Source organism: Pseudophryne corroboree, chromosome 1 (assembly GCF_028390025.1).
Source record: "Pseudophryne corroboree isolate aPseCor3 chromosome 1, aPseCor3.hap2, whole genome shotgun sequence".
NCBI classification, from domain to species: domain Eukaryota; kingdom Metazoa; phylum Chordata; class Amphibia; order Anura; family Myobatrachidae; genus Pseudophryne; species Pseudophryne corroboree.
The window spans coordinates 408,147,668-408,165,014 of NC_086444.1; the positions used below are offsets into that span (position 1 = coordinate 408,147,668).

A 17,347-nucleotide genomic window follows, 5' to 3' on the forward strand; every position below is an offset into this window, starting at 1 on the left:
GATTCCAAGTTGCTGGACATAGTCAGGGCCCTGAAAATCTGTTCCAGGACGGCTGGAGTCAGGAAAACTGACTCGCTATTTATCCTGTATGCGCCCAACAAGCTGGGTGCTCCTGCTTCAAAGCAGTCTATTGCTCGCTGGATCTGTAGTACGATTCAACTTGCACATTCTGCGGCTAAACTGCCGCATCCTAAATCTGTAAAAGCCCATTCCACGAGGAAAGTGGGCTCTTCTTGGGCGGCTGCCCGAGGGGTCTCGGCTTTACAACTTTGCCGAGCTGCTACTTGGTCGGGTTCAAACACGTTTGCTAAGTTCTACAAGTTTGATACCCTGGCTGAGGAGGACCTTGCTTTTGCTCATTCGGTGCTGCAGAGTCATCCGCACTCTCCCGCCCATTTGGGAGCTTTGGTATAATCCCCATGGTCCTTACGGAGTTCCCAGCATCCACTAGGACGTCAGAGAAAATAAGAATTTACTCACCGGTAATTCTATTTCTCGTAGTCCGTAGTGGATGCTGGGCGCCCATCCCAAGTGCGATTGTCTGCAATACTTGTATATAGTTATTGCCTAACTAAAGGGTTATTGTTTAGAGCCATCTGTTGAGAGGCTCAGTTATTTTTCATACTATTAACTGGGTATAGTATCACGAGTTATACGGTGTGGCTGGTATGAGTCTTACCCGGGATTCCAAAATCCTTTCCTTATTGTGTCAGCTCTTCCGGGCACAGTATCCTAACTGAGGTCTGGAGGAGGGGCATAGAGGGAGGAGCCAGTGCACACCAGGTAATCCTAAATCTTTCTTAGTTGTGCCCAGTCTCCTGCGGAGCCGCTATTCCCCATGGTCCTTACGGAGTTCCCAGCATCCACTACGGGCTACGAGAAATAGAATTACCGGTGAGTAAATTCTTATTATTGGCCTGTATGTGGCTGCTCCAGCAGAACTGTAGTGCATAGGCATCTACATACTGTATTTGGACTGATATTTGAGAGCTTGGGCTGTGCAGCAGCAGGATGGGCCCTTCTGTGGCCTGCTTAAACGTTAGCAGATCGGAGTTATTGGGAAAGACTCCTTGCCATGGACTCACACAGAGCATTGTCCTGTAATTCTGTGCCTAATTAAATTTGCATGTTATGCTAACTTTTGGTTCTTACCTTTTTGATTTTCTAATATTCATTTAACACACGCACATTTGAGAATCACGTGCCGTTTTAACTTTGGCTTTACCATAACATTAAAAAAAAACCTTGCCATTGATAAGTGAGAACTCTTCTCTTTTTTTTTTTTTTTTTTCTGAAATCAAATTTCATTTAATAGGTATTTCTACTTGTCCTGGGGCTTCAGGTGTAATGCCAATATGAGGCGTTTGTGCCTAGTGATTAGTGTTCAGCTCCAGTAAACAAGGGCGTTGGTTAAAATCTTGTATGTTCTTGACCACATTATCTTCTCACACACTGATTACCCATACATAGTTTGACTGAAGTGCACTATATGAAACTGCCTCACACCCCCTCCTTGTCTCTACACAGGTTTGAAGATTTTTATCTACCTATATGTTGCTTTCTAGTAAAACATTAAGTTGTGCGTTTATCTGCAGTCCTTTTTACAGTATCGTGACACACATTTTCACATTCAGGTGCAAGTAAAAATGTGTTGTAACTGGGCACTTTGGGTTCCCAACTGCCAAACCCTGTCTTTTTGGGCGCTACATGCACGATGTGCATGGGCAACCAAACATAATTAAATTGTGACAACTGTTTAGACCGTGTTTTTAGATGCCTAAAAATAGGATTTCTCTAACGTCCTAGAGGATACTGGGGACTCCGTAAGGACCATGGGGAATAGACGGGCTCCGCAGGAGATAGGGCACTTTAAGAAAGCTTTGGATTCTGGTTGTGCACTGGCTCCTCCCTCTATGTCCCTCCTCCAGACCTCAGTTAGTTTTACACTGTGCCCAGAGGATGAAGGGCGCACTGCAGGGAGCTCTCTTGAGTTCTTTGCTACAGAAAGCATTTTTGTTTGGATTTTTACTTTTTTTCACAGGGAGCACTGCTGGCAACAGGCTCCCTGCATCGAGGGACTGAGGAGAGAGGGGCAGACCTACTTAACTGATAGGATCTGCTTCCTCGGCTACTGGACACCATTAGCTTCAGAGGGGGTTGAACACAGGTTCGTCCTGGGCATCCACCCCCGGAGCCACGCCGCCGTTCTCCTCACAGAGCCAGAAGAACAGAAGCAAGAAGACGTCTCGGGCGGCAGAAGCCTTCAGCTTCACAGAGGTAACGCACAGCACTGCAGCTGTGCGTCATTGCTCCACATCACCTCACACACTCCGGTCACTGTATGGGTGCAGGGCGCAGGGGGGGGCGCCCTGGGCAGCAATAATAACACCTCTTAGATGGCAAATAGGTATACACATGTACAGCTGGGCACTGTACATGTATATAATTGAGCCCCCACCATTTTACACGATTTTGAGCGGGACAGAAGCCCACTGCCGAGGTGGCGGGGCTTCTCCCTCAGCACTCACCAGCGCCATTTCTCTCTCCACAGAACGCTGAGAGGAAGCTCCCCGGACTCTCCCCTGCTTACACACGGTGAAGGGAGTTTAAAAAGAGAGGGGGGGGCACATAATTGGCGGATAAAGTATAAATTATACAGCGCTGCTGGGGAAAAGCATTCTGTGTTGGTCTTCATAATGTTTCCCTAGGTGTGTGCAGTGTGTCGGTACGTGTGTGTCGACATGTTTGATGAGGAAGGCTCGCTTAATGTGGAGGGGGAGTGCTTGAATGTCAGGTCGCCGTCGGCAACGCCCACACCGGACTGGGTGGATATGCTGAATGTCTTGAATGCAAATGTAAATCTCCTGCATAAAAGATTAGACAAAGCTGAAGCTAGGGATCAGTCAGGTAGCCAGTCTGTGCCTGTCCCTGTGGTGCCAGGACCTTCAGGGTCTCAAAAGCTCCCCATATCCCAGGTCGCTGACACAGATACCGACACAGATACTGACTCTAGTGTCGACTATGAGAATGCAAAATTACAGCCGAAGGTGGCAAAAGGTATTAGGTACATGATTATTGCCATAAAAGATATTTTGCATATCACGGAGGAACCCCCTGTCCCTGACACGAGGGTTCACATGTATAAAGGGAAAAAGCCTGAGGTCACGTTTCCGTCCTCATATGAGCTAAGCGAACTATGCGAAAAGGCTTGGGAATCTCCGGATAGGAGACTCCATGTTCCCAAAGGGATTCTCATGGCGTATCCTTTTCCACAGAAGGATCGGATACGATCTGAATCTGCGCCTAAAGTAGACAAGGCGCTGACACGCTTAAACAAAAAGGTGGCACTGCCTTCTCCGGATACTGCTTCCCTCAAGGATCCTGCTGATCGCAAGCAGGAAATTACCATGAAGCACATTTTACACACATTTAGGAACTATAGTTAGGCCGGCCATGACGTCGGCCTGGGTTTGTAGTGCTGTCGTGGCATGGGCAGACTCCTTATCTACGGAGATGGACACCTCCATAGGGATACCATTCTAATGACCATGGAGCATATCAGAGATGCTGCCTTGTATATGAGGGATGCTCAGAGAGACATTTGTTTACTAAGCTCTAGAATAAACGCTATGTCTATTTCTGCTAGGCGGCTCTTGTGGACCCGACAGTGGACGGGAGACGCCGACTCAAAGCGGCATATGGAGTCATTGCCTTACAAGGGGGAGGAGTTGTTTGGAGAAGGCCTCTCGGACCTAGTCTCTACTGCTACGGCCGGTAAATAGAATTTTTTACCTTATGTTCCCCCGCAGCATTCTAAGAAGGTACCACATTATCAAATGCAGTCCTTTCGTTCCAATAAAAACAAGAAGGTACGAGGATCGTCCTTCGTTGCCAGAGGTAAAGGCAAGGGAAAAAAGCTGCACTCGGCTAGTTCCCGGGAGCAGAAGTCCTCCCCTACTTCCGCAAAGTCCACAGCATGACGCTGGGGCTTTCCGGGGGTGGGGGTGGGGGGGGTCAGATCAAGTGGGGGCACGTCTTTGTCTTTTCAGCCACGTCTGGGTTCAATCACAGGTGGATCCCTGAGCAATAGAGATTGTTTCCCAGGGATACAGACTGGAATTCGAAGACATGCCCCCTCGCCGGTTTTTCAAATCGGCTCTGCCGGCTTCCCCGTCAGAGAGGGAGCTAGTGTTAGCGGCAATTCACAAATTGTACATTCAACAGGTGATAATCAAGGTTCCTCATCTCCAGCAAGGAGAGGGTTATTATTCATCCCTGTTTGTGGTACAGAAACCGGACGGTTCGGTCAGACCCATTCTAAATCTAAAATCCCTGAACCTGTACTTGAAGAGGTTCAAGTTCAAAATGGAATCGCTCAGAATGGTCATCGCCAGCCTGGAGGGAGGGGGTGGACATAAAGGATGCACGGCCCCGAGAATTTTCACCAAGGTAATGGCGGAAATGATGGTGCTCCTGCGCAAGCAGGCAGTCACAATTATCCCGTACTTGGACGATCTCCTTATAAAGGCGAGATCTCGGGAGAAGTTGCTGGACAGCGTGTCTCTGTCCGTGAAGACGTTGCAGATGCACGGCTGGATTCTCAATTTACCGAAATCCCAGCTAGTACCTGCAAAGCGTCTGACCTTTTTGGGCCTGATTCTAGACACAGACCAAAAAAGAGTTTTTCTTCCGGTGGAGAAGGCTCAGGAGCACATAGCCCTGGTCAGGAACCTTTTAAAGCCAAAAAAGGTTTCGGTGCATCATTGCACAAAGGTTCTGGGGAAGATGGTGGCTTCATACGAGGCCATCCCCTTCGGCAGGTTCCATGCGAGGACTTTCCAATGGGACCTATTGGACAAATGGGCCGGGTCCCATCTACAGATGCAGAAACGGATCACCCTGTCTCCCAGGGCCAGGGTATCTCTCCTGTGGTGGCTGCACAGTGCTCACCTCCTAGAGGGTCGCAGGTTCGGCATTCAGGACTGGATCCTGGTGACCACGGACGCGAGCCTCCGAGGTTGGGGGGCTGTCGCACTGGGAAGAAATTTCCAAGGTCTCTGGTCAAGCCTAGAGACTTGTCTCCACATCAATGTCCTGGAGTTAAAGGCCATTTACAACGCCCTACGCCAGGCGGAGGAGTGGCTTCAGAACAAACCGGTTCTGATTTCAGTCGGACGATATCACGGCAGTGGCTCATGTAAACCGCGAAGGCGGCACAAGGAGCAGTGTGGCCATGGCAGAGGCGACCAGGATTCTGCGCTGGGCGGAAGGCCATGCAAGCGCACTATCAGCAGTGTTCATCCCGGGGGTGGACAACTGGGAGGCGGACTTCCTCAGCAGGCACGACCTGCATCCAGGAGAGTGGGGGCTTCATCAAGAAGTCTTCACACAGATCGTGGATCGGTGGGGACTGCCACAAATAGACATGATGGCGTCCCGTCTCAACAAAAAGCTATAGAGGTATTGCGCCAGGTCAAGAGACCCTCAGGCGGTAGCGGTAGACGCTCTGGTGACACCATGGGTGTTCAGATCGGTCCATGTGTTTCCTCCTCTGCCTCTGTTGAGATTAATAAGACTAAGAAGGGTCAGAACAATTCTCATTGTTCCAGATTGGCCAAGGAGGACTTGGTATCCGGATCTGCAAGAGTTGCTCACAGAAGATCCGTGGCCTCTTCCTCTAAGGCAGGACCTGCTGCAGCAGGGGCCCTGTCTGTTCCAAGACCTACCGCGGCTGCGTTTGACGGCATGGCGGTTGAACGCCGGATCCTAGCTGAAAAAAGGATTCCAGAGGAGGTCATTCCTACCCTGATCAAGGCTAGGAAGGATGTGACATCGAAACATTATCACCGTATATGGCGGAAATATGTTTCTTGGTGTGAGGCCAGAGCTGCTCCTACGGAGGAGTTCCATTTGGGCCATCTGCTTCACTTCCTTCAAACGGGAGTGAATTTGGTCCTAAAATTAGGGTCCATAAAGGTCCAAATTTCGGCCTTATCCATTTTTTTTCAAAAAGAATTGGCTTCTCTTCCTGAAGTACAGACTTTTGTGAAGGGAGTGCTGCATATTCAGCCTCCCTTTGTACCTCCGGTGGCGCCTTGGGATCTTAACGTGGTATTAAGTTTCCACAAGTCACCTTGGTTTGAACCACTCAAAACAGTGGAGTTGAAATACCTCACTTGGAAAGTGGTCATGTTGTTGGCCTTAGCTTCTGCAAGGCGTGTTTCGGAATTAGCAGCTTTATCATATAAAAGCCCATACCTTATTTTTCACGTGGATAGGGCAGAGTTGAGGACTCGTCCTCAATTTCTGCCCAAAGTGGTCTCCTCTTTTCATATGAACCAACCTATTGTGCCTGTGGCTACACGGGACTTGGAGGACTCAGAGTCCCTGGATGTGTTCAGGGCTTTGAAGATTTACGTGACCAGAACAGCTAGGATCAGGAAGACTGAAACTCTGTTTGTTCTGTATGCGGCCAACAAAGTTGGCGCTCCTGCTTCTAAGCAGACAATTGCTCGCTGGATCTGTAACACGATTCAGCAGGCGCATTCTACTGCAGGATTGCCATTGCCTAAATCGGTTAAGGCCCATTCCACTAGGAAGGTGGGCTCTTCTTGGGCGGCTGCCCGAGGGGTCTCGGCACTACAACTGTGCCGAGCTGCTACTTGGTCGGGGTCAAACACCTTTGCAAAGTTCTATAAGTTTGATACCCTGGCTGAGGAGGACCTCCTGTTTGCTCAATCGGTGCTGCAGAGTCATCCGCACTCTCCCGCCCGTTTGGGAGCTTTGGTATAATCCCCATGGTCCTTACGGAGTCCCCAGCATCCTCTAGGACGTTAGAGAAAATAGGATTTTACTTACCGGTAAATCTATTTCTCGCAGTCCGTAGAGGATGCTGGGAGCCCGTCCCAAGTGCGGACTTCTTCTGCAAGACTTGTATATAGTTATTGCTTACATAAGGGTTATGTTATAGTTGGTCGGTCTTGAACCGAGGCTATGTTACTTGTTCATACTGTTAACTGGGTAGTTTATCACAAGTTATACGGTGTGATTGGTGTGGCTGGTATGAATCTCGCCCTTAGGTTACATAAATCCTTTCCTCGTACTGTTAATATCCTCTGGGCACAGTTTCTCTAACTGAGGTCTGGAGGAGGGACATAGAGGGAGGAGCCAGTGCACACCCAGAATCCAAAGCTTTCTTAAAGTGGCTTATCTCCTGCGGAGTCAGTCTATTCCCCATGGTCCTTACGGAGTCCCCAGCATCCTCTACGGACTACGAGAAATAGATTTACTGGTAAGTAAAATCCTATTTTTAATTACCTACCGGTAAATCCTTTTCACGTAATCCTTAGAGGATGCTGGGGTCCACATTAGTACCTTGGGGTGTAGACTGGTCCACTAGGAGCCTTGGGCACTATAAGAAATCAATAGTGTGCACTGACTCCTCCCTCTATGCCCCTCCTACCAGACTCGGTCTAGAAACTGTGCCCGAGGAGACAGACATATCCTGAGGAAGGCTGTAACAGAACAGTGGTGAGATTCGAACCAGCACACACACAAACAAGAGGAAACCCATACTAATCAATTTGAACAGGAACAGCTGAACCAACATTACTTAACAAAGTAACAGTGCAGGAAAACGAAGCACTGGGTGAGCGCACAGTATCCTCTATGGACTACGAGAAAAGGATTTACCGGTAGGTAATTAAAATCCTATATTCTCTTACGTCCTAGAGGATACTGGGGTCCACATTAGTACCATGGGGATGTACCAAAGCTCCCAAACCGGGTGGGAGAGTGCTGAGGTTCCTGCAGAACTGATTGACTGAAATGAAGGTCCTCAGAGGCCAAAGTATCAAACTTGGAGAACTTGGCAAATGTGTTCGAACCCGACCAAGTAGCTGCTCGGCAGAGTTGTAAAGCCGAGACACCCCGGGCAGCCGCCCAGGAAGAACCCACCGACCTAGTAGAGTGGACTTGTACTTTAGGAACCGGCAATCCTGCTGATGAATAAGCATGCTGGATAGTAAGCCTGATCCAGCGAGCAATAGACTGCTTTGAAGCAGGACACCCAATTTTCTTGGGATCATAGAGAACAAACAGTGAGTCAGATTTCCTGTGACAAGCTGTCTGCTTCACGTAGATCTTCAAAGCACTCACAACATCCAAGGACTTTGAGTAGCAGAGGTGTCGGTAAGCACCGGAACCACAATAGGTTGGTTGATAAGAAACGCAGACACCACCTCTGGAAGAAATTGCTGACTAGTTCTGAGTTCAGCTCTGCCTTCATGAAAAATCAAATAGGGGCTTTTGTGAGACAACGCACCCAGTTCGGACACGCGTCTTGCAGAAGCTAAGGCCAATAGTGTAACTGAATTCCACGTAAGAAACTTTGTCAACCTCCTGTAAAGGCTCAAACAAATTTGGTTGTAGGAACTGCAACACCACGTTCAGAACCCAAGGTGCTGTGGGAGGCACAAAGGGTGGTTGGATGTGCAGAACCCCCTTCAAGAACGTCTGAACCTCAGGGAGGGGAGCCAATTGTTTCTGGAAGAAAATGGATAAGGCCGAAATCTGGACCTTCAGGGAGCCCAAACGTAGGCCCACATCCACACCCGACTGTAGAAAAAGGAGAAAACGTCCCAGTTGAAATACCACTGCAGAAAATTTCCTGTTTTCACACCACGAGACATATTTATTCCAAATACGGTGGTAATGTTTAGACGTTACCCCTTTCCTGGCTTGGATCAGGGTTGGAATAACCTTGTTCGGAATGCCTTTCCGGGCTAAAATCTGACGTTCAACTTCCATGCCGTCAAACGTAGCTGCGGTAAGTCTTGATTGACGAATGACCCCTGTTGTAGTAGATCCTCTCGAAGAGGTAGAGGCCACGGGTCCTCTAGGAGCATCTCCAGTAGATTCGCGTACCAGGCCTTTCTTGGGCAGTCCGGAGCAATGGGAATTGCTTGAACCTTTTCCCTTTTAGTCTTTTTTGAGATTTCTTGGGATCAGTGGAAGAGGTGGAAACAAGTAAACCATTTGGTAGTCCCATGGAGTCACCAGAGCGTCCACCGCTACTGCTTACGGGTCCCTCGACCTGGAACAATACCGCTTTAGCTTCTTGAGACGAGAGGCCCTCATGTCGATTTGTGGAATTCCCCACCGACGTGTTAAGGACTCACCTGCGGGTGAAGGCCCCACTCTCTCCCAGGTGGAGGTCATGTCTGCTGAGGAAGTCCGCTTCCCAGTTGTCTACTCCCGGAATGAGTATTGCCGACAGCGCCACCGCGTCTCTCTCTGCCCAGAGGAGAATTCTTGTTACCTCTGACATTGCTGCTCTGCTCTTCGTTCCGCCCTGTCAGTTTATGTACGTTACTGCTGTCACATTGTCCGACTGAACCTGAATGGCATGATTTTGAAGAAGATGCGATACTAGTAGAAGGGCGTTGTATATGGCCCTTCGTTCCAGAATGTTGATCGGATGGATGAATGGTTTCCTGACTTGACCATTTTCCTTGGAACTGTTCCCCAAGGGTGACTGCTCCCCAACCCCTGAGGCTTGCGTCTGTGGTTAGCAGAACCCAATTTTGAATCCCGAACCTTTGGCCCTTGGTCAGATGAGAAGTCTGAAGCCACCACAGAAGAGAAATCCTGGCTTTTGGTGACAGACGTATCCTCTGGTGCATGTGAAGATGCGATCCTGACCATTTGTCCAGCAGATCCAGCTGGAAGGGCCTTGAATAAAACCTTCCGTACTGCAGAGGCTTGTAAGAAGCGACCATCTTTCCCAGAAGGCTGGTTCTAGAACATCCCACACCAACGACTGGATTACCAATGCCTTTTCCAACGGAAGGAATACCTTTTGTTCCTCTGTATCCAGTTTCATCCCCAGAATCGGAAGCATCCGTGTAGGTTCCAGGTGGGATTTTGGTATGTTTGCAATCCATCCGTGATCCTGAAGTAGTTGGGTTGAGAGGGCAATGCTGTCCAACAACCTCTCCCTGGAGGGCGCTTTTATCTGCAGGTCGTCCAGGCACGGCATTATGTTCACTCCCTGCTTGCGGAGGAGAAACATCATCTCTGCCATTACCTTGGTAAATACCCTCTGTGCCGTGGAGAGGCCAAGTGGAAGGGCCTGAAACTGGTAGTGACAGTCCTGTAGTGCAAACCTTAGATAAGCCTGATGAGGCGGCCAAATCGGAATATGAAGAATTCCCCCTCCTCCAGACCTGAGATCACTGCTCTCAGAGACTCCATCTTGAACTTGAACACCCTTAAATAAGGGTTCAGTGATTTGAGGTTTAGAATGTGGTACCGAAATCAGACGGTTCGGTAAGGCCCAAACAGGTTGTTTTGTAGTTGAATAATTGCCTGTAAAGTCATACTTGCTTCCGGAGAAGGTGGTAAGCCTGATTTGAAGAATCTGTGAGGTGGTAGTTCCTGAAACTCCAGGCTGTATCCATTGGTAATAAGGTCTGTGACCCAGGGATCCTGGAAAGATGTTGCCCAAACGTGACTGAAATAACATAACCGAGCTCCCACCTGCCTGTCTACCAGGCAGTGCGGACCACCGTCATGCTGAAGGCTTTGAGGAAGACTACCTGGAGGTCTGTTCCTGAGAACCTGCAGCTGCTGGTTTTCTGGGTTTACCTCTATTACCTTTTGAAGGCTGTAGAAGAACCTTTTGGATTTACCTTTTGAATTTCGCTTTCTGAAAGGACTGCAGAGTTGGAGCAGAGTAGGTTTGTGCTGCGGCAGGAAGGTACGTAGACTTACCCGCCGTAGCCTTGGATATCCACTTAACCAGTTCATTTCACGCCTCTCCTGGAATCCGCAGTCCACTGGCGTAGCCACTATCCCCTGCGTGGTGACACTGCTATGGCAGTGGCGATTTTCCTTTATGGCCTCTGCCATAAAGGTAGCAGTCTTGAATATGCTGCAGGAGTGAAAGTATCTTCCCCCCCTGGGTAAGGTATCCAATCTGTCAGAGGTTACGTGACCACTTTGCAATGGCTTTAGTGATCCATGCGCAAGCAATAGTGGGTCTCTGGGCCACCCCAGCAGCAGTGTATAACGATTTGAGGGTGTTCTCAATTTTGCGGTCAGCTGCGTCCGTTAAGGATGCTGCCCCAGGAACAGGTAAGACTATCTTACGTGACAACCTAGATACCGATGCGTCCATCATCGGCGGGTTTTCCCATTTCTTTCTACCAGAGGAAAGAGAGAGGATGTAATTTAATCTTTCAGTGATCTGAAATTTTTTGTCAGTGTTAATCCAAGTTTCTTCAAACAGGGCATTCAATTCCTTTGATGCATGAAAAGTAACTGAGGATTTATTTTTTACATTTAAAATAAGATTCCTCCTCTACCTCCGCTGTCTTGTCAGGAATGTGCAGGACATTTCTGATAGCCTCTATCAGGGCCTGTATTCCTTGTGATAGGATAGCATCTCCCCCACTCGCATCCACTTCACCCTCCTCTGGATTTGATGTATCGTCATCAGTATCAGCCTGCATGAGCTGGGCCAGAGTACGCTTTTGTGCGCAAATGGCGGGGGTTTGAGACGCTGGTATGGGAACTGAATCTCTGTTCATCAGGTCATCCATAGACTGTCTTAAGAATTGCGTCTCATTATGGGATAATTTAGTAGAAATATTAGATATCATCCCTTTAATGGAAGCTAACCATGGGGGTTCTGCCCCACTAGCCTGAGAGAGAGCACTATCATGAGTACAGGGTAGCGAGTCCCCGGGGGAGGAAAGACACTCAGCTGTACAGGAAACACAGTCCCTGGACATGGTAATGTGAAGGGACACACACACCCACACACAGAAGGTGAAAACACAGTTTAACCCACACCGAGCCCTCAGGGAGCCATTCACATACAGCGCCCTTGTAGCCAAGTAAATTTAGCTGGGTCGCCACACTAAGTCCCATAATAAGGCTTAGTATACTACAACACAACCCCCCCCCCCCCTTTTCCCCCTTCTAAGACCCCCTGGTACTGCTGCGCCTTCCTGTGATTCCTGTCGGTGTAAGCGGCAGAGGGAAAATGGCGCTGGTGAGCTGCTGGATACGCTCATAGTGAAGCCCCATAATGGCGCTCGGCTTCCTACTTTTTTTTTTTATACTGGCCTGAGGTTATTTTTATGCCCAACTGAGGGTTAAAACCCTTGTTAATTATGGTAGCCAGTGTGGGTATGTATTGGTGGCTCAGCACGCCCCTCACAGCGGGACACACGGCTGTGTATGTCTTCTGAGCCCCCTGGAGCACAGCCTGCACTCAGAGCTGTGCTCCTACCCTTGTGCCGCCATTCCCGCCGGCAACCTGCTAACCGGTACGCCGGCGCTGTACACGCCACTTTTTATATCTTCTGGCTCTGTTAGGGGTGGCGGCGTGCTGCGGGCGGGTACGCTCGCCGTGGTGGGGCTTGCGAATGACTCCTTCAGGACCTCAGTGTCCTGTCAGCTGAGAAATGGGACCATTAACTCTTTAGGAAGTTGGGCCTAAGTCCCACGAAGCAGGCAGTCTGGTGCCAATCAGACCTGCCTGAAAACAAACAGAAAATAAATGTAGAAAACTCTTCAGGAGCTTCCCTAACTGTGACCGGCTCCTCCGGGCACATTTTCTAAACTGAGTCTGGTAGGAGGGGCATAAAGGGAGGAGCCAGTGCATACTGTTGATTTCTTAAAGTGCCAAAGGCTCAAAGTGGACCTGTCTATACCCCATGGTACTAATGTGGACCCCAGTATCCTCTAGGAAGTAAGAGAAACAATTGAATCTGCCCCAGTGACGAACATGCAAACTCGCTTAGTCAAGAGTCGGATGCTGTATGTAACTTTACCTATTCTTCCTCCTCAGGGTGACAGCAGTATTCGGTATTTTGAGATCACAGAAGAGTCCCCTTATGTGCACTACCTCAGTACATTCAGCAGCAAGGAACCACAGCGAGGGATGGGTTACATGCCAAAGCGAGGGCTGGATGTCAACAAGTGTGAGATTGCCAGGTATTGCAGGATTCTCCTATTTTATTAATGTTAAATGGAGAGATGAGGCTTTAGGGGGTTATTCAGGTTTGTTAGGAAAACAAAAAGGACACTAATGGGCAAAACAATGCTCAGACCTGATCGCAGCAGCAAATTTGTTAGTAGTTGGCCAAAAACATATGCACTGCAGGTGGGGCAGATACAACGTGCAGAGAGAGTTAGATTTGGGTGGGTTATATTGTCTCTGCATGGTAAATACTGGCTGCTTTATTTTTACACTGCATTTTAGATTTCAGTTTGAACTCACCACACCCAAATCTAAAGGGGCATGCACACTAGATGATTTAAGTGGACAATATGCATGATAAAGATATTTATCATTCATATCGTCAGATGTGTATGCACTATAACAATGCGTGCTCCCGCGGGTCGTTATCAGTTGAACATGCAGTCCATCTGGTGTAAATTGACATCAAGCGATATTGTGTGAGCAGCTCGCTTAGATTTAAACTGGTACACTTATTTGTTAGGCAAGCGCTAGTGACAATGGTGGTCATTCCGAGTTCGCTCGTTGCCGATTTTCTCTATATTGCGATTAGTCGCTTACTGCGCAAGGTTCGCAGAGCGCATGCGGTTAGTTATTTTACACAAAAGTTAGGTATTTTACTCACGGGGGGGAGGAGGGGGGGGGAGCGCGCACGGAGGCGGCGGCAGTGGCAGTCACTTGCCTTACGAAGTGCATAGCCGCTTCCCTGCTGCAGTACGACCGTCCTGAGGGGTTGTTGTTCAGCGGGGCACTACGCCTTGGCTGTCACAGCCGCAGCACGCCACACACCCCTAACGCTGCCTGAAGGTAATATCGGTAGTGAGTACAAACTGGGGGCCCTGCTAGGGGGGTCCCCTAGTTCAAAGTGCGGCTGACCACAGCGCGGCGTACAGGACCCTCCCGGGGAGGGGGGTTAAGGGGGTTTAAGAGCCCCCGTGCAGAACTGGCACAAAAGGGCTTGACTAGCACTAGTGTGATGTTTTAAGCTTAAAAGGAGGCTTTTGCCAGTAAAATGTAAGTAACTCTGGAGGGGGCGGAGCTACGTCAGAGCGGGACCTGAGGCGTTTTGGCGCCTTCCTTTGCTTACTGCAGCACAGAACACACAGCGCTTCCTGATTCTCAGACATGCTGGATATATGTTACAGGGTGTAGCAAAGGGGGAGAGTCGCTTGTGTACAATATCCTGATTCTATTTAGGATAATAATGGTTAGTGTTTACTGTATTATAGGGAGCTGACAGCCTCACTGGAGGCTGTGCAGCTCAGGGTGTACTGGTGTCCTCCCTGTCTCCTCTCACAGTGGGGCAGGCTTGCATTATAACTCTGTGTGTATGTTATTGTGCTTACTGTGAAACATGGGTAAACACAAGCTGTGCAGTCTGTGTCACAATAGATTCTCTCCCTTATATAATGATTGTTTCCTGTGAACAATGCAGTCAATCTTCACAAATCTGTGAAGGGGCTGGGGAAGAGGGTCCAGAGCCCCACTGGTTAGGGTCTCCTAAGACTACGATGTGTGATATGTCATCCCAGCTCACTGCTAATGTACAGAAAACTCTGCTACTACAACAAGCTGTTGCAGATTTAGCCGCTAGGGCAGATGCACAGCCCGTCCCCCCTCATGCAGGTCCTCAGAAGCTTGGTTTACCTGCTATACTATCTGATACAGACGATGATATACAGGATGAAGGGGATGACCTGGATCCTGTTAGTGGGGACCCTGTTTCTGCTCAGGGCATTGAACCCCGCATTTTGGCTATAAATGATGTGTTAAAGCTCCCTCTAGAGGATGCTGCGTTACAGCAGTTCATTTTTCTTTGTACAAAACAAGCCTAATGTCACTTTCGCTGATTCTACAGAGTTAGATGACTTATTCAAACAAGCCTGGAAAAATCCAGACAAAAAATTCCAAGTGTCCAAAATGTTTTTGCGCACTTTCCCATTTGCTCCTGAAGGTAGAAAATTTTGGGAGCAACCCCCTTGGATGGATGTCTGTCTCTCGCCTGTCTAAAAGGTGGATCCTGGTGATAAAAAGATGGAAATTACCCTAAAATCTATATACACAGCAGCTGGTATATCACAAAGACCGGTCATTGTGGGTTGCTGGATGAACCATGCTATTCATTCTTGGGCCACTTAAATTCAGGGGGGCCTCTCGGGGGATATGCCCTTAGTTTCGATGGTAACCCTCCTGAAGCACATTCAGGACACTACATGTGTCCTCTGTGATTCGCTCAAGGAGATGGGGAACATTAATGCTCGGACTTCTGCCATGGCAGTTTCGGCGTGCAGGGCCTTGTGGTTGCGTCAGTGGATTGCGGACGCAGAATCCAAACGTAGTGTGGCATACCTCCCCTTTTCTGGGGAATGGCTTTTTGGGGTCGAATTGGATACCTGGATTTCCAAAGTTACGGCTGGGAAATCCACATTTCTCCCCTCTGGGGCCCCGCTTGTGAGACGCTCCTATCCGGGGCCGTCTGCCCAGTCCTTTCGGTCTCTCGCAGATTTCGATTTAAGGCCAGAGGTGCCTCTGATGCGGCTAGAGGCACCAGAGGTATGTCCTGAAAACCTGCAAGAACCAGTTCTCAGGAACAGTCCACTGGTTCGGCTTCCACCAAGGCCTCAGCATGACTGTGCCCCACCCCGAGGGGATCTTGAGGTGGAAGCTCGACTGCGTCACTGGGAGACTTCCTGCCTTGATGCCTGGGTCAGAGATAGTTTCTCAGGGCTACAGGCTGGAGTTTGACAGTTCTCCCACTCAGTGATTTTTCAAATGAAGCTTACCAGCTTTGGAGGATATGCAAGTTACGTTGCAACAGTTAATCCGAAAGTTGGTTCGTTCCTGCGTCGTTGTACCAGTACCACTACCGCTACACGTTTTTACTCCGACCTGTTTGTGGTGCCGAAACTGGACGGTTCGGTCACACCCACTTTGAATCTTGAATCCTTACTTGAAGGTGTTCAAGATGGAATGAGCAGTGATTGCGGGCCTGGAAGAACAGGAATTTATGGTCTCCTTAGATATGAAGGACGCCTTTCTCCATATTCCGATTTGGCTGCCTCATCAGGCGTACCTACTGTTTGCCTTACTGGACAGTCACTTCGAATTCCAGGCACTACCCTTCGGCCTGTTCACAGCCCCGAGGGTGTTTACAAAGGTGATGACAGAGATGATGTTCCAACGCCTGGTCCATGGGGTCAATGTGGTCCCTTTTCTGGACAATCTGATCGTCATGATCCCAGGAGCTTTTGTTGCTCCATATCAACCGCGCCATCTATCTTCTATCGGACCATAGGTGGATCCTCAACTTGCAGTAGTCCCACCTGGAGCCAACTCAGAGGCTCCTGTTCCTGGGGATGTTGGATACTGTGGCACAGAAGGTATTTCTACCAGAGGACAAGGCGAAAACACTTCAGGAGATGGTCCGTATGGTGTTACGACCTACTGAAGTGTACGTCCATCTTTGCATAAGATAGACGGTTGCCTCGTACGAGGTGATCCAGTATGGGAGGTTTCATGCCAGAACGTTTCAGTTGGATCTCCTGACCAAGTGGTCTGAATCGCATCTGCAGATGCACCGGATGATTCGGCCATCACCTCAGGCCAGGACTTCCCTCCTGTGGTGGCTGCAGTCCTCCAATCTCCTGGAAGGCCAAAGTTTTGGGATTCAGGATTGGACTCTCCTCACGACAGATGACACCCAAGGGGCGCAATTTCAGGGCAGGTGGTCAGCCCACGAAGCCCTCCTTCCAATTAACATTCTGGAACTTCGGGCGATCTACAATGCTCTACTTCAGGTTTCTCCTCTGCTCATAGATCACGCGATCCAGGTACAGTCGGACTATCGATCGACAAGGAGGAGGGACAAAATGCAGGGCCTGCATGCGAGAGGTGTCAAAAATACTGCTCTGGGCGGAAAGAAATGCAAGAGCGATGTCGGCAATCTTCATTCCGGGTGTGGACAACAGGGAGGCGGACTTCCTGAGCCGTCACGATCTCCACCCTGGGGGAGTGGGGGCTCACCATCTGGTGTTCCAGCAGATCATTGACCGGTGGGGTTGCCCCCAAGTATACATGATGGCTTCTCGGCTCAACAAGAAACTTCCCTGGTATTGTTCACGGACCATGGACCCTCATGCAAGGGCAGTGGACGCACTAGGGTCGCCTTGGCCGTACTGGCTAGTCTACCTGTTTCCTCAGATTCCATTGCTCCCAAGGGTGCTAAAGCGAATCTGGTATCAGGGTGTCCAGGCAATTCTGATTGCCCCGGATTTGCCTCGGAGGGCGTGGTACACGGCTCTTCTGGACATGTCCGTT

At 49.3% G+C, this 17,347-nt stretch overlaps 1 protein-coding gene across 3 annotated transcripts in view; it reads left to right on the forward strand.

The window, feature by feature from the left end:
* Positions 1–17,347, forward strand: part of CORO1C (coronin 1C) — a 172,963-nt gene that overhangs the window by 127,738 nt on the left and 27,878 nt on the right. For all 3 annotated transcript variants that reach the window (XM_063913270.1, XM_063913271.1, XM_063913272.1), the window contains one exon: positions 12,860–13,005. In XM_063913270.1, coding sequence (XP_063769340.1) covers positions 12,860–13,005 — 146 coding nt within the window. The remainder of the gene's footprint in view (positions 1–12,859; positions 13,006–17,347) is intronic.